This window comes from Rhincodon typus, chromosome 23, assembly GCF_021869965.1.
Source record: "Rhincodon typus isolate 14 chromosome 23, sRhiTyp1.1, whole genome shotgun sequence".
NCBI lineage: Eukaryota > Metazoa > Chordata > Chondrichthyes > Orectolobiformes > Rhincodontidae > Rhincodon > Rhincodon typus.
Window position 1 is genome coordinate 33,945,327 of NC_063354.1, and position 22,929 is coordinate 33,968,255.

Below are 22,929 nucleotides of genomic sequence, written 5' to 3' on the forward strand. Positions count from 1 at the left end.
AACGACATGGCAAATGGAATTTAAAATACATAACTGAGAGATTATCTACTTTGGTAGGACGAATGGAGATGCAGAGTATTTCCTAAATAGTGAGAAATTAGGAGTGCTGATGTCCAAAATGACCATAGTGTTTTTGTGCTAATTACTGAACGTATGTTGGCTTTTATCACAAAAGGATTTGAGCCCATGAGTAAGGATCTCATGCTTCAATATTACAGTGATTGAGAGCGGACCGCAAGTTTGGATCCCTTACCTAACGATAAATATGCCTTCCAGAGAAGGAATACAGTAGATGTTCACCAGACTAATCTCTGGTATAACACAGAACATAGAACAGTACAGCACAGCACGATGTTGTGACGACCTATTATCCTACCAAGGTCAATCTACCCTGTATACCCAACATTTTACTATCTACCATGTGCCTATCCAAGAGCCACTTAAAAGACTCTAAAGTATCTGACTCCACTACCACTGTTGGCAGCGCATTCCACACACCCACCACTCTCTGTGTGAAGAACCTATATCTCACATCTCCTCTGTACCTTCCTCCAATCACCTTAAAATTATGCCCCCTTGTAATAGTCATTTCCGCCTTGGGAAAAAGTCTCTGGCTATCCACTCTATCTATGCCTCTTATCATCTTGTAAACCTCTATCAAGTCACCTCTCATTCTTCTTTGCTCCAACGAAAAAAGCTCTAGCTCCCTCAACCTTTCCTCATAAGACCTGCCTTGCAGTCAAGGCAGCAGCCTGGTAAATCTCCTCTGCACCCTCTCTAAAGCTTCTACATCTTTCCTATAATGAGGTGACCAGAACTGAACACAATATTCCAAGTGTGGTCTAACCAGAGTTTTATAGAGCTGCAGCATAACCTCACGGCTCTTAAACTCAATTCCCCTGCCAATGAAAGCCAACACACCATATGCCTTCCTAACAACCAATTCAACTTGGGTAGCAACTTTGAGGGATCTATGGACCTGGACCCCAAGATCCCTCTGTTCCTCCATACTGCCGAGAATTCTGCCATTAACCCTGTATTTTGCATTCAAATTCAACCTTCCAAAATGAATGGTACGGTTGGATTGCTGTAAATAGAGATACTGAGGAGACTGTCTGCATTCCCTTGAGTTTGTAAAATGAAATTTACTCATTGAAGCTGGCAAAACTTTTAAAGGATGAGACAGGGTAAGCATAGAATGCATACTTCCCTTGGCTGGGTGGGAGTGGGAGTTCTTGGAGTAACGGGCAAACCACTTAGGTCTGAGATGAGAATCTCTTTACTCAGAAGTTGGTGAATCTTGTGTCTATTCTAGAGTCAGGTCATTGAGTATGTAATGGATACATTTCTAGATATTAATGACATGAAGGGATATGGGGAAACACAGGAAAATGGTGTCGAGATACACAAACTTCTATGACCCAGCATAGCAGAGCAGGCTCGAGGGACTGAATGGAGTACTCTTATGTTCCTATAAATTGCAGGGGGAAGGGGATTAATTTGTTAAAGTGAGAAAATTAATGAATTCAGTTGGCCGAACAGCATCTGTTATTAAGAGTTACAACAGTTTCAAAGCACATAACTTTATGACCTTACGTCTAAGTATATTAAACTGCATAGTTTGTAACAAATTTTGTAAGATGGCAGCAGAGTGTGACACTCCAGCAGGAGCCTGTCTGCTCCACTCGCTCTTCTTCTTTTTCTTCTTTCTCTTCTCTTTCTCCTCTTTCTCATGCTTTTGTCTTCTCCCTTTTTTTGCCCTTCAACTCCGACCTCCGGCAAGGAGCGAAGAAAAGCAGCCTCCAGTGAGCAATGAGCCCCAGCCTCTGGCTACAACTCCTTGTGACGTGATCTCCCAGCCTCCTGGCACGGTGTGTCGCTGACACGGTATGGAGCCAGGGCCTGGTGTGAACTGGAAGCTTGGTGTCAGCATGGTCTGCTGTACTGAACTCTTTTCTGTAATGCTGGACATTTTATTTCTGTATTGTCTAAAATCTGGTCACAAAAGAAGCTATGCCTAGGTACTTATGTACCTAAGTTGGCACTGTAATTGGCGACGTATAAACTTTCACGATACTCCCTGAATATATGTGACAATAAAGGATATTCTATTCTAAATGTCAGACTCAGTCCAACATTACAAATCACTCCTACATTCATTTTTGTATGTGTGCTTTGTATGTGTCCCTGGAGATTGGCACAGGTTGTCACATACTTACTCAAAGTAAATACTGATAAACTTAATACATTTTAAAAATTTGATTCTTACGAGTCCATTAGGCAAGTAAATGCATTGATGCCAACACAATCAAAACTGTATTAATAGAAATAGTTTTAAGCATTCCTTGGTCAATCTGTTTTATAGTCAATTAAACAATCACTTTTTAAACAGTGAAAATCGTATTTATTGGACACTGATTGAAACCATATATCTGACTACAAATCTTTCTTATCACATTGATCTCTGGTGCTGTCAAAGAAATATGGGAATGGGTCTGAAGCTAATTTCTGTACAGGATCACCATCATGCGAGGTAAACATTTAAACACATGACACCTGACGGTAGACGCATCTCCGTTATAAGCAATCTCAGAAAAGCAAAATGTAATTAATTGAACTTAAAAAATGACTTATTTTGGAATGAATGCTGAAATAATGCATGTGGACATTTCTATTTATTGTTTAGTTAGATGCTCGAGTCCAAGTGGTTTGAAGGAAATGAACAGGCATGCATGTATTATGCAAAAGAAATTGAGACTTAAATTGATAATGGTAACATTAAATTAAACTGAACAAGGATCAAATAAAGTGGATTGAAACCTTTTAAAAAAAATACAAAATATTGAGGGCAAAATTTACAAATGAATTTGAACAACACTATACCAAATGAATTCCTTACTCTGTATTTCAGGATCTGCTGTTCCCTGGGCAGTTTGATAGTACTCATTGCACAAAGCAGTCAGTGCTGAGATCACAGCTTCCTGAAACTGAACACACAGGGATTATTACTATTTGACAGCGATTATACTTGAGTAATTCAATTTGTACAAGCAAAGTAACAACTGCACTGATTCTGAAGTGTTACAATAAGGGAAAGTGGTGGTGACAAAACAAAATATAAACTGTAATCACAGTAATGTTTATAAAACTCAGCACAAAATATACTGGAACATAATCTGGAATATTAAGCCAGATTTTCTCAGTAGTGGCAATCTCATGCAGATTAGACAAATAAATGCATTGTGTCTCAGACAGATTGCCACTCCACCACAGTTTTATGAAAGAAGGGAGCTCCACAATTCTGAGGAGATTTTGCTCAGGGCTCCTTCAGAGTATGGAGCTGTACTTCCATTCTGACAGTTCTTTCATATCGTCAAACTATCAAGGAAAGCAAACCATGCCCCCTTTTCACAGTAGTTAGTTGCCATATTCCGAAATTTAAAAGTCCGACAAGCCACTTTGACAGCTGCTGTCAAACTGTAAGCTGATAAGTTGTGTGTGATGTTAGGGTGTTGGGACACTAACATGCCAAATGATAGGGGGATGGATGTCTATGATCCCTACTGGGTAGGGTGCCAACTGGGGAGGGATATGGTGGCAGGGATAGTAATACAAATGGTGGGGGGGGAGCCATGAGGAGGGAAGATAGGGAATAGAATGCCAACTGAGCAGGGTTTCAACTGCGGAGAGGGTAAGATACTAGATGATATGGTATAGAGTGCTCACTAGGTAGGATGCTAATTGGGAAGGGGATAGGGTGCCAAATGGTTGGGTGCCAAATGGTTGGGTGCTAGGTTGCACAGTAACTGATGCCACATTGAGAGTATGTTGTAGTGGATGCAAGAAACATGTCTTGCAGAGTGTCAGGCTGGGGGCTGGGGGTGGTGGGTGGTGGGTGGTGGGTGGTGGGGAGGGACCTGTTCAGGTCCAGTGTGTGGGGAGTCTGCCATTGGGCCCTGTGAGCAGCTAGGTTCGAGGAAGTGTTAGCTCATTTGGGGCAAGTCCGAAGGGGTCTAAAGGGATCTCGGGGAGGAGTAGTATTCGGAGTGTGCGATGGAAGTGCAGGGCTAGTTTAATGGTTACGCAGGAATTGGACTATCTATTTAATACTCAAACCTTTCCTGAGTAACTATTTTCTTTAAATTCATGGAACCATCCAAAGTTTCCTATTTTATGAGGCTTTCAGAGGGTTCTAGGTGTGAAGGTATTGCTCCATGCCCTACTCAATTTCCCAGGGAATTTCTTTGAAGGAATAGCGATTCCACACGGTCCCCATACGCAACTCCCATCTACATTGGAGTAATGACTGTCTAGCAAACATTCTGGGCTCATATACATTTAAGACCTAACTTTCCATCACTCAAATTTATAGTGTGCCACTCAGTTGGCATATTCAATTTCTACAACTTGATATGAAATAAGAAAGACCAAAATAGGATGTAATACCTTGATTTTCTGTTTTGCAGTGCTGGTAAAGTGATGTATGCTTTTCAGACTGTCATCAATAAGCCACTGCCATTCACCTAATCAAAAGAAATTTTGTAGAAATACATACAGAATAAGACATGCTCAACTTATAGAGACTGTTGCCTGAATTAAACAATAAACATTTTCGTTCTCAAAGACAAACAATCACCTAAGCTAAAGAAAATGCAGTTTTAGACAAGGCAATGGTTGATTTCTGCAGAATTCACTGCTCACAATGTGAGTCTTTTTTACATCAGGATGACTAAACACAGACCGAGTGAACGGATTCTGAACATCTTCACTCTAAGAATGACCCTGACTTTCTAGTTGTTTGCCATTTCAAAACATCCTCTTGCTCCTATGTTAATATTTCCACCTGAGCCTGCTCCAGTGATCCAACAAAATGCAATGTAAGCTGGAAGAACTGCACCTCATTTTCCACTGAGACACAGTACAGTCTTCACGACTGAACATGGAATTCAACAACTCAGCATGACCTCTGTCCTCCACCTTGATCTCCCCCGACCCATGTCTTGCTGGCTTTCCTTTCGGCAGAGCCTACCCATTTTCTCCTTTGTGCCTGGCTTCCTCACCATCTATTTCACTAGCTCCTCCTTTCCCTTTTCAACAGCACAAAAACCATCATTTTCCAACCCTTTTTAGTTCTGAGGAAGTCATACTGGCTGCTAACATTAACTCTGTTTCTCTCTACACAGATGTTGCCAGCCCTGCTGAGTTTCTTAAACATTTTCCATTTTTGTTTCAGGTTAACCATGTTTTTTTTAACCTGTATTTTTAATTTTAAAAGTAAGTATGGCTGTAGGGTAAGATTATATTTGTTGCAAACAGCCTAACCAGCAATGTCCTCATCCCATGAATGAATGAAAAAACAGACTTTCGCATCAGTATTACTGTATGAAGCAAAATATCCTGCATTATTACATCATTGCTCTATATGCATGCATTCAGTGCCAATGAAACAGCTCATTTTTTAAAAATGGCACATACATCCTGTTAATAATAACTGTTTTATTTTGTTTTTTTTTTAGATGAATTGATTCTAACAAAGGAATGCGCAGACAGCCTCAAAAACTGACATGATTGGAAGCCAGTGTGGCTCACAAAGCTTTTTTAAACTTCGTGCTCTATTTCTCCAGACTTTCTTTATCCTTCCAGTTGCACATCATTGCTGAACTTAGTCAGCTAACTGGGTAATTAAAATAGAGTAGTGAAACCCTCAACATGAATGAACTATTCTTGATTTCCAAAATATATTGAATTAATTTGTTTAAATGGAACTTGATTCTGGAAATTCTATTTATTGAAATTCCTAACTGTCACCCATTTGGTACAACATTTACTACTGACCTTATCATTAATGACAAACAATAAACATTGTGTAATGACAGGTTTTAAATAACATATTGAAAACAGCTTACCAATTATAGGGTCATTCTTCAAAGGCATTTTTGACAGTGACATTCTCTCAATGAAACAGCAAACTGCCAAAAATTGGGAAAATAATTTCTTTAGTTAGTAATATTTTTATAGTTGGTCCATTTTTAAAAGTACTGATCAAAATGCATAAATAAATATGGCATTCACCAATGGCAAACTTTCAAAGAAATATAATCAGTTTATATTTTAAAATAAGAGATGATTTGATCATCCTAATCATGCAGATACAGATGTACAAAAAATTACAAAGATAAAGTCTATTCTGACTGATCTATCCAGATGTGGTGAAGCCTATATCCACTAGTTCCAACTCCAACCTACCCACAGAATCTTCTGGGTGAAGTCAAAAAAGTGAAAAAGCTATAGCCCAATTTCAAAAAAACCTCTGGCATCAACAGCAGTTACAGCATCAGAAAAATTAGAAGCAAGTTTATTTAATACAATTCAGGAAGGAATTTACTGAATGATTCAATCATATAGCCATTCACCCTATCATGCACGCACCATTTCTTTGAAAGAATTATCCAATAACTTTCACTCCCCTGCCATTTTCCTATAGTCTTGGAAATCTTACTCCATCATGTTTTTATCCAAATCTCTTCTCAAAGTTATTATTAAAACTGAAAATACTGCTCTTTTAGGCAAATGTACTCAAGGACAATTCGTGTTCAAAATATATCTCACCTCACCAATGTTTTAAGGTGAACACACCTTAAATGTGTGTTACCCTGTTATTGACCTTTGTGGACTAGCAACAGTTTCTTCTCAGGAACTATATCTGATTTTGAACCCCTTTATTAATTCTCCCCTTCACCTTCTCTATGCTCTCTATGTAACAAAATTTCTTCTGTTAAATCCACAAAATAAATCATACCATTTATGAACACATTGCTTTGAAAACATTACTAACTTTCAAACATAAGGCCTAAATTTTTTTTTTCTGCAATGTCTAACATAGTGTTTTAAGGGGTGCAGAGTGGGACAATATTCAGTGTACTAAGCAGCAGCAGTCAACATATTTTGAAATCACCTCACAGAAATGAAACAAGACTTCAGTAAACATTTAAAATTACATTGACAATATTCACTTTCCTCCCCAAGATATTTCAAAAATAAAAGTAGACTTGAACTGAATATGTTGAAAGATCGAACAAGAATTGAAGAGATGCTCACTTATATTTTTTGCCTTGAATTTCCATGTTTGTGAATTGTTGGTATTTTGTGTGGAAGAAAAACAAGATGCTCTGTATATTGAAGGAACACCCCAGGACTTTTCTATAGTTTCTATGATTACTTCCTCATATTTGAGTTAGATACCAATAGGAGTAGTAAGTACTAGTGCTTAACAGACCCTTTAGTATCAGCTGAAACTTCACTTTCAGTTTGAAGTAGGGACACAAGAGTTCAATGTTAAAAACTTGCTAGTCTTCAAAAATGCCTCATTGTTCCAAAGTGCCTGACAGCCAAACTGAAATTATAAGAAGTGCCAGATAATGCTAGTACTGTTTACAGAAAAGCCTAAGGCACATTATATTTGATGGCAGCAAGACATTAGGTGATTTGATTATCATGCTCTCAATGACGAGATAGCAAATACCTAAATGGAATCAAGTTACTGCAGTTTAAAGTTTCTATCAGTTTTAAAATAATAATAAACAAAGTTTATATTTTGATATGTCTGAAATACTGGAGAATTCATTGATAGCTTACAATACTATATAGAAAGAAGCGAACACTTAGATATGAATTATTGATTAGAGTAGAATTTTGAGATTCAGATGATATTCTTATAAAAGAACTTAATTTCTCAACTCACCTGCTGGTCTCATAAATGCTCCACCAAACCCTCTACAGAATATGAAAAACAAATAAGATCATTGTTTTTAATCAAAATCATAACCACAGAAACTGGTTGCCATTACTGTCACAGGTGTTCTTGTTGCCCCAAAAATGTAAGTAACCTGATGTTCCCAGTGTCTGTAAGTGTCTGTTGATACAGACTGATGATGCATTCCCAACAAGTGAGTTGTAATTAATCCATAACAGTGACTTTAATTTACAAGTACAGATCAGTTCTACCGATATAAAGTATAAAATGTTTTAAGATGTGTGCTTCCTTTCTGGGTTTGCATTCAGAATTCCTGGACAAGAAGTTCTCAACTATCGGTTACGAAACCTGTGTTACAATGTTAGTTTTGGAATTGCCATACGTGAGCTTGCTGACTGCGAGAACAACATTACACATAGTGTGACAATGCTATGGCTTTAAATGGTGTGTTTTGTCCTGGTTTCGTTCCGACAGAAACTGGGAGACAGGTGGCGAACAGTCTATGAGAAGATAAACAACCTGTGAGGCACATAACGTGAGTTAATAAAGTTGGTGAGCTGTGGCACAAGTTGCCACAAGGGTGTAGTAGAAATAACAGAGAACTGCTTCAAAGAAAGGGGGAGTGGGGAACTCAATATCTGGTAAGGTATTCAGAAAAGGTATGGAAAAGGAAAAGGAGGGGAGTGTGACAGTATTGATCAAATAAACATCTACAGAATGGTGTAATTAGGAGGTCAAAGGCAGATCTAATAGATTAGAATCAAGTAACAACACAGGAGTTATTAGGCTTATAGATACACAGTACAGGCCAGTAAAAAGTGGAAAGAAGAAAGAAAATCAAATTTTCAGGTAAATTAGAGAAAGATGCAAGAACAAAAGAGCAGCGATGATTGAGTACTTAAGTACTGGGATATTAACAGTGGAAAGGACTAAAATGGGGAGAAACTCATAATATATATACAGGAGAACTTTCTTGACTCATGCACTTTCAGCCTAATGAGAAAAGAAACAGTGCTGGATCTAGTTGTGAATAATGAATTGGAGCAAGCAGAAAGTGATTCAGTAGGACAGTATTTGTGGGACAATGATTACAATAAAATCAAACCTGGAACTGTTTTAAATCAATTAAGTTGATAAGGGATCTGGCCCTGGTGGACTAGAATCAAAATTGGTAAACAAAATGGTAACTAAATAATAAGGGGAGGGGCTGAAGGTTGAGATGGTTCAGGTACAGGATATGCATTTTCCTATGAGGGGGTACAGAACCAGTGATAAAGCAGATGATGACAGACGTAAAAATGAAAATGAAACAGAAGAAGATCTTACAAATATATGCATGAATACAGTGAGCAAAGCCAAAAACAATGAGCACAAGGGACATCTAAAAAAAGGAATGAATTGGGCAAAGAGAGAGCAAGAGAATAAGTTAGTGACTAACAAAAAAGGGAATGTAAATGGTTCATAACAATACAAAGGATAAAAGTTAGTCAAGAAGAGAGTGGAGCTGATTAGGAATCACAAAAATGATTTTAGTGCACAGACCAAAATGAGAAATTAGCATTACCTTCAATAGAGAAGATGTTGACAATATAGCAGTAAAGAAGGAGCTAGTGGTGTTATTGGATAAGACAAAAATAGATAAAGAAGTGCCACTTGAGAAGGTAGCAGTACTCAAAAGGCAAAAAGTAAGCTAGTCTGAATGAAATCATAGCAGGCTAATAAGGGAATTAACGGCAGAAACTGTGCAGACTCTGGACACAATCTACCAATCTTCTTTGCATACAGGATAGTGCCAGAGGATTGGAGGATCAGAAATATTATATGCCTGTCCAGAAAAAAGGAAGACAGATAAACCTGAAGTTGGCGCTAGGCAAATCGTCACACAGCAATCAAGGGAAAAATTAACTGGCAGTCAGAAGAAATGTGTCAAAGTCAGCAGAGAATTATTAAAGGCAAATCATGTTTGTCTGACTTGAATGAATTCTGTTAGAATATAATAAATAAAGTTGATAAGGGTATTGTGATTAAAATCTCATTTGGCAAAAACCTATCTGGTTCACTAATGTCCTTCAGGGAAGGAAACTGCCACCCTTACCTGCTCTGGCCTATATGTGACTCCAGACTCACAGCAATGTGGTTGACTCTCAACTGCCCTCTGAAATGGCCTAGCAAGCCCAGATGTACCAATCGCTACAAAGACTCAAAGAACAGGAACTGGACAAATCACCTGGCATTGGCCTAGGCACCAGAAAAGACAACGGCAGAAACAGCCCTGTCGACCCTGCAAAGTCCTCCTCAGTAACATCTGGGGGTTAGTGCCAAAATTGGGAAGAGCTGTCTCACAGGCTAGTCGAGCAACAGCCTGAAACAGTCATACTCACAGAATCATACTTTACAAACAATGTCCCGGACACCACCATCACCGTCCCTGGATATGGTCTGTCTCAGGGGCAGGACAGACCCAGCAGAGGGGACGGCACAGTGGTATACAGTTGGGAGGGTGTTGCTCTAGGAGTCCTCAACACGGACTCCGGACCCCATGAAGTCTCATGGCTTCAAGTTAAACATGGGCAAGGAAACCTCCTACTGATTACCACATACCGACCCCCCTCAGCTGATGAATCTGTACTCCTCAAAGTTGAACAACACTTAGAGGAAGCACTGAGGATGGCAAGGGTACAAAATGTACTCTGGGTGGGAGATTTCAATGTCCACCACCAAGAGTGGCTCGGCAGCAGTACTACTGATCGAGCTGGTCGGGTCCTACAGGACATAGTAAATGGAAAAGCCCTGGGGAAAACTGATACACAGAGAGCTCTGGGTGTTCAGGTCCATGGTACCCTGAAGGTGGCAACGCAGGTCGATAGAGTGGTCAAGAAGGCATACGGCATGCTTTCATTCATCGGACGGGGTACTGAGTACAAGAGTTGGCAGGTCCTGTTACAGTTGTATAGGACTTTGGTTCGACCACGTTTGGAATAGTGCGTACAGTTCTGGCCGCCACATTACCAAAAGAATGTGGATGCTTTGGACAGGGTTCAGAGGAGGTTCACCAGGATGTTGCCTGATATGGAGGGTGCTAGCTATGAAGAGAGGTTGCGTAATTAGGATTATTTACATTAGAAAGATGGAGGTTGAGGCGGGACCTGATTGAGGTCTACAAAATCATGAGAGGTATAGACAGGGTGGATAGCAAGAAGCTTTTTCCCAGAGTGGGGGACTCAATTACGAGGGGTCACGATTTCAAGGTGAGAAGGGAAAAGTTTAAGGGAGATATGCGTAGAAAGTTCTTCACGCAGAGGGTGGTGGGTGCCTGGAACGCGTTGTCAGCGGAAGTGGTAGAGGCGGGCACGATAGGTTCATTTAAGATGTATCTAAACAGATACATGAATGGACAGGGAGCAGAAGGATATAGATCCTTGGAAAATAGGCCACAGGTTTAGATAGAGGATCTGGATCGGCGCAGGCTTGAGGGCCGAAGGGCCTGTTCCTGTGCTGTAATTTTCTTTGTTCTTTATAGCTGCTAGACTGGGTCTGCAGCAGGTGGTGAGGGAACCAACAAGAGGGAGAAACATACTTGACCTCATCCTTACTAATCTGCCAGCTGCAGTTGCATCTGTCCATGACAGTATCGGCAAGAACGACCATCGCACGGCCCTTATGGAGATGAAATCCCACCTTCACATTGAGAACAACCTCCATCGTGTTGTGTGGCACTACCACCGTGCTTAATGGGACAGACTTCGCACAGATCTAGCAATTTAAGACTGGGCATTCACGAGGCGCTGTGGGCCATCAACAGCAGCAGAATTGTACTCCAGCACAATCTGTAACCTCATGGCCCGACATATCCCTCACTCAACCATTACCATCAAGCCAGGGAATCAACCCTGGTTCAATGAAGTGTGCAGGAGGGCATGCCAGGGGCAGCACCAGACATACCTGAAGATGAGGTATCAACCTGGTGAAGCCACCAAACAGGACTACTTGCACGCCAAACAGCGAAAGCAGCAAGCGATAGACAGACCTAAGCGATTCCACAACCAACGGATCAGATCTAAGCTCTGCAGTCCGCCACATCCAGTCGTGAATGGTGGTGGACAATTAAACAACTCACTGGAGGAGGAGACTCCACAAATATCCCCATCCTCAATGATGGAAGAGACCAGCACATCAGTGCAAAAGATAAGGCTGAAGCATTCGCAGCAATCTTCAGCCAGAAGTGCCAAGTGGTTGATCCATCTCGGCCTCATCCAGTGGTCCCCAGCATCACAGATATCAGTCTTCAGCTAATTTTATTCACTCCACATGATATCAAGAAACGGTTGGAGACACTAGATACTGCAAAGGCTACTGGCCCTGACAACATTCCGGCAATAGTACTGAAGGCTTGTCCTCCAGAACGTGCCGCTCCCTTAGCCAAGCTGTTCCAGTACTGTTACAACACTGGTATCTACCCAACAATGTGGAAAATTGCCCAAGTATGTCCTGTACACAAAAAACAAGTCAAATCCAACCTGGCCAATTACCGCCCCATCAGTCTACTCTCAATCTTCAGTAAAGTGTTGGAAGGTGTCATCAACAGTGCTATCAAGCAGCACTTGCTCAGCAATAACCTGCTCAGTGACGCCCAGTTTGGGTTCCATCAGGGCCACACAGCTCCTGATCTCATTACAGCCTCGGTTCAAACATGGACAAAAGAGCTGAATTCCAGAGGTGAGGTGAGTGACAGCCCTTGATATCAAGGCTGCATTCGACAGAGTGTGGCATCAAGGAGCCCTGGCAAAACTGGAATCAATGGGTACCAGGGGGCAAAAGCTAAGGTGGTTGGAGTCATACCTGACACATAGGAAGATGGTCGTGGTTGCGGGAGGTCAATCATCTCAGCTCCAGGACACGTCTGCAGGAGTTCCTCAGGGTAATGTCCTAGGCCCAACCATCTTCAGCTGCTTCATCAATGACCTTCTCTCCATCATAAGGTCAGAGGTGGGGATGTTCACCAATGATTGCACAATGTTCAGCACCATTCGTGGCTCCTCAGATGCTGAAGCAGTCCGTGTTCACATGCAACAAGATCTGGACAATATCCAGGCTTGGGCTGACAAGTGGCATGTCACAATCGCGCCACACAAATGACCATCACCAATAAGAGACAATCTAACCACCGCCCCTTGACATTCAATGGTGTTACCATTACTGAATCCCCCGCTAACAACAACCATTGACCAGAAACTCAACTGGACTCACCACATTAACAGAGTGGCTACAACAGCAAGCTAGAAGCTGGGAATACTGCGACGAGTAACTCACCTCCTGACTCCTCAAAGCCTGTCCACCATCTACAAGGTACAAGTCAGGAGTGTGATGGAATACTCCCCACTTGCCGGGATGAGTGCAGCCCCAATAACACTCAAGAAGCTTGACGCCATCCAGGACAAAGCAGCCCGCTTTATTGGCACTACATCCACAAGCATTCACTCTCTCCACCACCAACGCTCAGTAGCAGCAGTGTGTACTATCTACAAGATGCACTGCAGAAATTCACCAAAGATCCTCAGACAGCACCTTCCAAACCCACGACCACTTCCATCAAGAAGGACAAGGGCAGCAGATATATGGGAACACCATCACCTCCAAGCTACCCTCCAAATCACTCACCATTCGGACTTCCTTCACCGCCGCTGGGGCAAAATCCTGGAATTCCCTCCCTAATAGCATTGTGAGTCAACCCACAGCAGGAGGACTGCAGCGGTTCAAAAAGGCAGCTCACCACCACCTTCTCAAGGGCAACTAGAGATAGACAAGAAATGCTGGCCTGCCAGCAACGGCCATATTCCACAAATGAATAAAAATAAATTATGTAATAAATAGTCTTCTGAGCAAAACTAAAAATCATGGAATTAAAGAGACTGTGGCAGAATTATAACAAAATTAGTTCAGGGACAGATGTAGAATGTAGTGAACAGTATTTTCCAGACTGGAGAAGTGTACAGAGTTATGGCTTCCCGGGGTCAGTAATTAGGACCACTGATTCTTTTTACAACAGGGCAATGACCTGAACTGGAGTATACAGGTCATAATTCCAAAATGTAGAGATGATGTAAAACTTGTACTGCAGTAAACAATGAGGAAGATAGGACAAAAACAGAAGTTGCTGGAAAAGCTCACCAGGTCTGGCAGCTTCTGTGAAGAGAAATCAGAGTTAACATTTCAGGTCCAGTGACTCTTCCTCAGAACTGGTAGTAACCAGGAAAATGTCAGTTTATATGCAGAAGACAGGCTGGGGGATGGAGTAAGGAGTAAACGATAGGTGGGAATAGAGTCCAAGAGAGAGACGAACAGTTGGACAGACGTAGGAGTGGATAATGGTCTGACGATAATGATTTAATGAGGAAGATAGTAACAGACTTCAGAAGAACCTAGAAATACTGGTGAAATGTCCAGCGACATGGCAGATGAAATATAATTGACAGAAATGTACAGTGATACATTTTGGTAGAAAGAATGTGGACTAGCCAAGGGGAAGAGAAACGTACACATATCAATATTTCTAAAGAGTGTAGAGCAAATTAAGCAAGATGTTAAAATGCATATACAATTCTTAGCTTTCTAAATAAAGACATACAGTATAAAAACAAGAAAGCTATGTAATTATTTAATAAAAGTTCAGCCTCATTTGGAGTCTGATGCATTTTTCTGGGGACCACTTTAGAAAGAATGTCAAGAGGAGATATACTGGAAAGGCAGCAGTAACAGGAACTTCAGTTGTGAGGACATACTGTGAGAATCAGTGATTATTCACAGTGAAGCAAAGAAGGTTAAGGAAACATTGATTGAGGTATTCAAAATCATAAACAAATTACACAGTAAATAAGGAAAAAATGCTTCCAATGAAGTAATAAACAAGACAACAAATATTTTAAATTATTGGTAAAATAACCAGAGATGTCATAAGGAAAATAAACTTTACACAGTGAGCTGTTGCGATTGGAATAATTGCCTAGTGAGTAGCATATTCTATACTAACTTTTAAAAAGGATTTAGATATATTTTTTGAAGTCCAGAAGTTTACACGGCTACATGGGAAAGGTAGAGAAGTGGGCTAATTGGATAGATCTACCAAAGAGCCAGCTTAGGGACTATGGCCTCATTTTGTGCTGTGTCATTCAATGATCCTGAATGACCTATTTGCCAAGTCTTGGAGTTCCATAACAGAACTGAACTGTTCTAAAAACTGTAAAATACAATTAAGTATCGTTTCCAGCCAGTGGAAAATCTCAATATTTTTTCTGATATAACTGTGCTGAGCCCAGGCCAGTAAAAACACAATGAGGCCGAGAATAGTATTGGCTAGTTCTCTGAAGAGGATCTCAAAGAGGAAATGTTCTTACCATAAAAGTGCCTATGCTGCTGAAGCAAACAATATACCAACATTAAACAGAGCTAATAAGTAGAAATGATCTGGAAACGTAGAGAGGAAGAAAGCATAAGGTAATTCATTGAGAGGTCTACCTTAAATTTGAGCTTTTTGACATATTTTTGAAAAAAAAATGCAAACAGAATCAAAATGAGAAATACAGGCTACACTTCTGATCATCCCTTCAGCTGAATTCTGTATTAAATTATGACTTATACAAAAATCAAAGTAAACAAAAACAGAAAAGTCTGTAAAAATGGACATTAAAAAAGCATGGAAAATTGATCCTTATCCTTGAAGTGAGAGAGTTAGGCTGTGTTCAGTGACAGAAAGCATGATGTTATCATTATGAAGTCCATACGTCAGACAGTCTGATCTGTTCAATAGGACTTAAAAAGTCAATGAGCTGTGGATAGCAAAAATGTGGATTTTTTTCATATTATTCTACACTTACATTATGATTTGTTCAATGAACAGAAACAGTGGTGATTGCTATGAAAAATATAGTTTGTATTCAATAATACTGATAAATACAATTGCCTTATCAACAAAAATAAATCTGAATGATTTTTTTAAAAAGTGCTTACCTATATAACTGGCAGTTATAAAGCTGAAAGAAATAACAGCCATTAAGCATTTACAAATTGAATTCTTATGCACTTTAGTATGACAACTGATGGAGAGGCTGGTAAATTTAATGCAGCACAGATTTATTAGAAAGTTCAAAATGCTCAAATTCTGATTAGTAAAACAATCAAATGATAAAGCTTCCAAATCAAAATACGGAGTTTGCTTATTACTGTGTTGATGCTAATGAGCAAAGACGTATCCATTAGCTGAATGCTGTTTATTGAAGAAAATGAAAAAGATTTTTCTGAAAGAGCAACTTGGTGAACTTTCCCAATGTGAATACACACAGTTTTACCATCTACAATCTCATGTACATGAGAATATGGATAAAGTTAAAATTAATGAGGCCTGAGAGTTTCATTGCCAACCTCATAACAATCACTGTTTTCATTGGTGCATAAAGTTTTGGCAAAGATCTGTACCTCAAGTCGTGGGTGAAGTTGTTGACTTGTTCGCCGAGCTGGCATATTCTCATTCAGACGTTTCGTCACCATGCTAGGTGACATCATCAGTGGAGCCTCCGAAGATGCGATGTTATTCTACTCTGCTTGGAATTTATACTGTTTGGTCCGTTATGGTGAACAGTGTCATTTCCGGTTTTGTTCTGTATGGGTTTGTATATGGGGTCCAATTCTATATGTTTGTTGATTGTATTACGGGTGGAGAACCATGCCTCTAGGAATTCCCGTGCGTGTCTATGTTTGGCTTGGGCTACTATGGTTACCGTGTTCCAGTTAAACTGATGGCCTTCATAGTCTGAGTGTACCAATATTAAGGAGAGTTCGTCAGGCCGTTTTGCTGCCAGTTGATGTACATGAACAGACAATGAAGGCCATCAGTTTAACTGGAACATGGTAACCATAGTAGCCCAAGCCAAACGTAGACACGCACGGGAATTCCTAGAGGCATGGTTCTCCACCCGTAATACAATCAACAAACATATAGAATTGGACCCCATATACAAACCCATACAGAACAAAACCAGAAATGACACTGTTCACCATAACGGACCAAACAGTATAAATTCCAAGCAGAGTAGAATAACATCGCTTCTTCTTCGGAGGCTCCACTGATGATGTCACCTAGCATGGTGAAGAAACGTCTGAACGAGAACATGCCAGCTCGGCGAACAAGTCAAAAACTTCATTGTTGCATAATAAATCCAAACATTTAATGTTTTGCTCACTAATGTAGAGCTAACCAATGTTTTTCCTGAATGATTATTTCAGAAACACTGCACCATTGAGCAATGACAAGCCAACACAATCAAACAGACAGAAAGAATTAGGGCGGCACAGTGGCTCAGTGGTTAGCACTGCTGCCTCATACATCAAGGACCCCGGTTCGATTCCACCCTCAGGAGACTGTCTGTGTGAAGTTTGCACATCTTCCCCTTGTCTGTGTGGGTTTCCTCCCACAGTCCAAAGATGTGCAAGCTAGGTCGATTGGCCATGCTAACTAATACCGTGGTGCTCAGAGACATGTAGATTAAGTGTGTTATAGGGGGATGGGTCTGTATGGGATGCTCTCAGGGTCAGTGTGGATGTGGTGGGCCGAAGGGCCTGTTTCCACACAGTAGGGGTTCTATGATTCAATAGTGAATACAGCAGGTCAGGCAGCATCTGTAGAGAGAAAACTGTTAATGTTTCAAGTGCAGTAACCTTCATCAGAAGATAGCTGGAAAAGGGTATGCAGATGACATGACATGGTGTTTGGGGGAGGGTTGGTTTTGGAAAATATGGTACATGGAGATGGTGTCTACACGGAAAAAGGAATAGGCAAACAAAAAGAGATTGCTGATGATAAGCCAAGAGAAAGAGAGTTCAATCATCCTACTTTGGATTGTCAGTATGTGTGTATTGATGCGTTTCCCACAAGAGGAAGAAAAGCCTTCTGAACAGTAGTTTCATTTTAAAAGGGGACTTTTACTTGATGGGGATAAATAAGAATATCAGTGCCTATTAATAGCATTCTCCTCTACTATTAGTAGAAAGCAGGAAAGGAGAAGAAATCTCAGCCTGGATGAAATTCTGCAGTTGGCAGGCCACAAATAAATGTCCAGAAGTGCATAGAACAGCATGTCACCTAAGAATCTTAAGTAGAGGGCTGATAGATTGCAATTGGCCCCCGGCTGTACTATCAGTATAGCCATTCTGAAGTAGGGACACACCTTGCAGTTAATTATTCTAAAATTCTTTAAAAAGAACACGCTTGAAAACAAAACTATTTCTTCAACGATGCCAAAGTGTCATGTTACAATGGTAGTTTCATCAGGAGGAAGTGCCTGGTATACGCAATTAAAATTTGGACAATGCAAGCTTTACAACACTGTGATAGTCATTTCACTTCCTGTGTGTGTACCATCATCCAACAGATAGGATGGATAACTGACCAAATTTTACTCCCTAAATGGCCAGCTTGGAGGTCCATCAGATTACACGAAGATGAATCGTGCTTCCCTGAAAACTCATGGACCCATTATTCAAAAAGCAGCTAGTTTCATAGCAAATGCATCATAGCAATTTTGACAAAAATTGTTTAAGTTTAAGATATTGTTTACAAATATCTACCAAGGCATCTGCAGGATCCAAATAGATCCAAGAACATTAAGAATGCTCAAACTTAATCTGCTTTGCTGTTTTCTTGCTCTATTTGATTTACAAAGGTATCAAGTTAACACATTGTATATACATTGGCACAACCAATTAATTCCATGCTCTTTTGAATAGACTTTTATTTGATTGAAGAAAGGGGGTACAGTGGTCTGGGTTCAAGTACCACCTGCCTCAGAGGTGTGTCGATGCAGAGTTAATTATGAATTGCAAGTTGCCACAGTTTGCTGATTGTTTTGCATCACTGCGCAGCTAGTTGAACAAAATCATCACCTCTCCAAGATTTTCGTAAAACAGCTGCATTTTTACATAAATGTCTATTAAACTTGCCATAGAAAGTTAAATCTAGTGATTAACAGCATAAGAATCTTTTAGCAAAGCGATAATTGATAATAACAGCCCATCAACTTAACTTGCCCAGAATATGAACCTTTATAAGCATGTGGTCTCAATCATTCAGGTTGTAACTTTCTCCGGTAATTTTTAAAAGTGTCAAATTTAACATTTTCTTTTTTCTTTCTCTCTCGTAATCCATTCTTTCCATTTATTTTCTCTTTCTGCTCTGAGTGACAATTAATTAAACATCATCTGGTCTTCCTTTTTATACATCTGAATCTTTAAATTTTATTGATTAAGAAGATCCAGCTGGTCCCTCTATTCAACAAGGACCTAGATTCCTTGTTGCCCTTGATTTGCTATTGTTAGCATCCTCTTACAGCAACACCACTGACAAAACAACTTAAAACCTGAATGTCTCTCAAAGTATATTTAACAGATTTCCTGTTCTGCAAAATGTGGTTACATATTCGTTTTGAAATGGTCATGAAACCATCTCATGATAAAGTGAACATTAAACAACTATAGTCAAATACAAATCAATTGAATTACTTTCTAAGCTAATATTGAGTCTAGATGACACTTCATGAGAACTGAAGTGAAGTGTGGAGGGAGCAGCCTTTATGCAATAGTTGCGGGGGTGGGGGTGGGAGAGAGGTAATGGAGTACTGGGGGAGAAAAAATATTGATAGTTCAGATTAGGTGATCAGAATGTAAGAATGGCAGAACAATGGTGTGTCGAGCTGCCAGACTAGAAAGAACAGACAGTCCCAATTGTGTAACAGGAGGGGAGGAAGGGTGACAGAGAATGTAACAAGCGAAGCTAAAAGAAAGGGAAGGAATGAGTTTGAAGGTGTTGAACTCAATTTTTAGCCCAGAAGGTTGTAAACTGCCTAGTCTGAAGATGAGATGTTGCTCCTCCAGTTTGCACTGTGATTCACTGGAGCACTGCAGCATGCTGAGGACAAATAAGCATGCGAGCAAGACACTGTGTTAAAATGACCGGCTATGGGAAGATCAGGGTCATGTTTGTGTTCAGACCGGAATGTTCTGAAAATTGGTCACCTAGTCTATGTCTGGTTTCTCCAATGTGGAGTACGCCACATTGGGTCCAGCAAATACAATACACAAGATTGGAAGAGGTTCAGGTGAAATACTGCTTCACCTGGAAAGACTGTTTAGGTCCCTAGATGGTGAGCAGGGAGGATGTGAAGGGACAGGTGTTGCACCTTCTGCGGTTACATGGGAAGGTGCCGTGGGAAGGGGGGTTTGGTGTTTCACCCATCTTGTAGTCTTTCCAGGTGAAACAGCATTTCACCTGTACCTCCTCCAATCTTGTCCACCAACACCACCATCCCCTTCCTACAGCACCTTCCCATGCAACGCCTGTCTCTTCACCTCCCCCAACCCCAGTGGGACTTTCTGTTTTTTCCAGTCTGGCAGTTAGACACACTATTGTTCTGCCATCCTCATATTCCGAACACTTAATCTGAACTATCAACATCCTTTCTCTCCCAGCCCTCCAAAACCAGCCCCCCACAATACATAAAAGCTGCCCCCTCCAAAGTTCACTTCAGCTCTGATGAAGTGTTGTCTAGCCTCAAAACGTTAGCTTGTTTTTTCTCTATAGATGCTGCGTGACCCGCTGTGATCTCCAGTATTGTTTGTTTTCAGTTCAGATTCCAGCATCTCCAGTAATTTGCTCCTAAATTGTATTTCATCAATCATACCTTTCGATGAATGTTCTTCAGACTTTCCAATGTATTCTCATTAATATAGTCAGTCACTGGCCTGTTAAAAACATAATGCTTTTAAAATAAAATTGAAAACTGACATAAGTCCAAGATAACCATAACAAAAAAAATTGTCTCTCATTTAATTTGTAAGGCTGTGTGACATATTTGCATGCATCCTGTCAATAGTCCTGTCAAGGGCACTCCCCTTCAAATCAAATTGATTTACCACCTATCAACAAATTTATTGATATATGAAGTACAAGGAACAAACAACGAAAGAATTAAGAGCTAGTATTCAACTGCACAGTAATAAGTATTGTACTGTATTTAATTAAAAGTCTATGTATGCTGTTTTAAAGTATAATATTTTTTATTCATTTAGTTTGAACAGGCAAACACTGGCTCACATAATTGTCCAAAGGAACATACTGATATACTAACAAATTTAAACCAAAAGTTGTAATAATACTCCAATTAAAAAAGGAAAGATTCGAAGCTTGATGTTTTAGGAAACAGAGCTTTTTTGAGTTAATTCATTAAACACCGAGAACTGAATATATTATTCAAAACCATATTCTTACCACTGCTATCACATCTATTATTAATAATTGTCAAAAATCTGACACAGAAAGTTAATTTATTAAGTTAGTTTAAATTATTCCAACTGATGGTTTAATTTCATTAAAATGCATACACATAAATAAATGTAAGAAAATTCAAAGTAATGAACACTAATCTCATACCTGTTGTTCTCAAAAGTCATTTTATACAGTGCGTAAACAATTTCTGCACAGGCCAAGACAGCTCCATGACGAGTGTTCAAATCAATGCCTGTTGCTAAAGGTAACAATCGTGGCAAAGCTACAAAACAGAAACACCTTTACTGTTAAGTAAGGCAAATCTTATGTCAAATGTGGCTGCAGTAATGCAACTAATTTATAATTGTTTCTTATTCATGTAATTGAGCTCTCATTGAGAATTATATGTGGTCCTTGCAAGTTAAAATGCAAGTATACTTTCTTCTTGCTTTGTACAATGACAAATAAAACGCATCACTTGATTCAGATGAGCTGTATCCAAGAGATATTGAAATAAAGAAACTAGATAATACATGGAAAAGACTATCCTCTAGTTGGTGAGTATTTGAAAAGAAGATATGAATTTTAGGACAGGTGCAAGAGAAAATCCCTTTGCAGGGGTTATTGGAATACGAAATTCTTAGTGAACAGAAAATGGACACGAAAGTTTCAACTTGAAGACAGGCTGTAAATAATGCAGCAGTGCAAAAATCAGTGCTGGGGCCTTAGCTACCTATAACTTGAAATATGAGTAATCATTTTCTGAAGAATAAACGAATAATATGTTGAAGAAATACAAGCAAACAAAACTGGGGAGATTCAACAAAACAGAGATGTTCACAGGTTCCCATCTTGAGGGCAATGGGAGGCAGGAAATGAGACTTTAAGGTCTGTTCGGAACATAGACAGGAATGATCTGATTGACTTGACAGGGTTAAAACTTGATTTTGGGTAGAATGAAATAATGAAGTTCTCTCACAACATCAAGATTAGATTGAAAGCTGCAGTATTTTGTGTGCTATTTGTGCTGACAATCTGAATTGTTTTTCAACTGGGACTTCCTGCTGACTTAATGGGAGTAGATGCTGCTACAGTACAAATCAGTTGTAGAAATAAGAATACCGTATGGTCATCAGTCAACATTTCTGTTAGAATCACAATTATAAAAAATGCTATTTATTTCAAGATAAAAATCAATTTTCTTGGCCACTCACCAATATTTGCCATGTATTCTGGAGCATGTGGAGTAAGATTATGAAGGGTCTTTGCTGTGAGTTCTCGAATGGCACTGTGAAACCAAAACATTTATTCATTAGGTTACAGAAAAGCATGCTTTAATTTTGAATGCAAACTACAAAACATTTTCTGGTACTCCCTTTCACAAGAATTATGGATATCAGACTGTATATATGCTACAGCACAACTCATTATGTAATATTGTCCAAAAGTAAGGTTAAAGTTACAGAGACTTTAAAGTTGCTCCCTGAGTATGAGTTAGAAATAACAAAGGCTCACAAAGAGCACTGTTGGAAAAAAAAATTCCTTTCAATGCAAGTTATATGTCAGCATAAATTGCAAAGTTGCCAGAACAGGAAAAACATCCATCACAAGGTAAAAGAATAAACTTTGTCACTATAATATTTGCTATTAAAGTGAATACACATCTTCCAACAAATTCCCATCAACTGCCTTCTCAACAGACAAGAAACAAAGTCAAATCTGGCCACCTACTTTGCTAAAATGACCACCTAAGTGTTTTCTCTAACCTCATCAAAACACCACAACCGGAAATATAATGACGGATCCTTACTTTGATGGCATGATCTGCTCCTCAGGCTAGAATGTTACAGTGTACGTTCTAAATTCT

General features: G+C 39.7%; 1 protein-coding gene across 1 annotated transcript in view; it reads right to left on the minus strand.

Annotated features, from left to right (window-relative positions):
• tbcd (tubulin folding cofactor D) overlaps positions 1–22,929 on the minus strand; it is a 267,266-nt gene that overhangs the window by 70,557 nt on the left and 173,780 nt on the right. The window contains exons 19-26 of the mRNA XM_048610824.1: positions 22,277–22,350; positions 21,228–21,345; positions 20,479–20,539; positions 15,758–15,780; positions 7,742–7,773; positions 5,907–5,969; positions 4,447–4,523; positions 2,900–2,987 (exon numbers count right to left, since the gene is read on the minus strand). Coding sequence (XP_048466781.1) covers positions 2,900–2,987; positions 4,447–4,523; positions 5,907–5,969; positions 7,742–7,773; positions 15,758–15,780; positions 20,479–20,539; positions 21,228–21,345; positions 22,277–22,350 — 536 coding nt within the window. The remainder of the gene's footprint in view (positions 1–2,899; positions 2,988–4,446; positions 4,524–5,906; positions 5,970–7,741; positions 7,774–15,757; positions 15,781–20,478; positions 20,540–21,227; positions 21,346–22,276; positions 22,351–22,929) is intronic.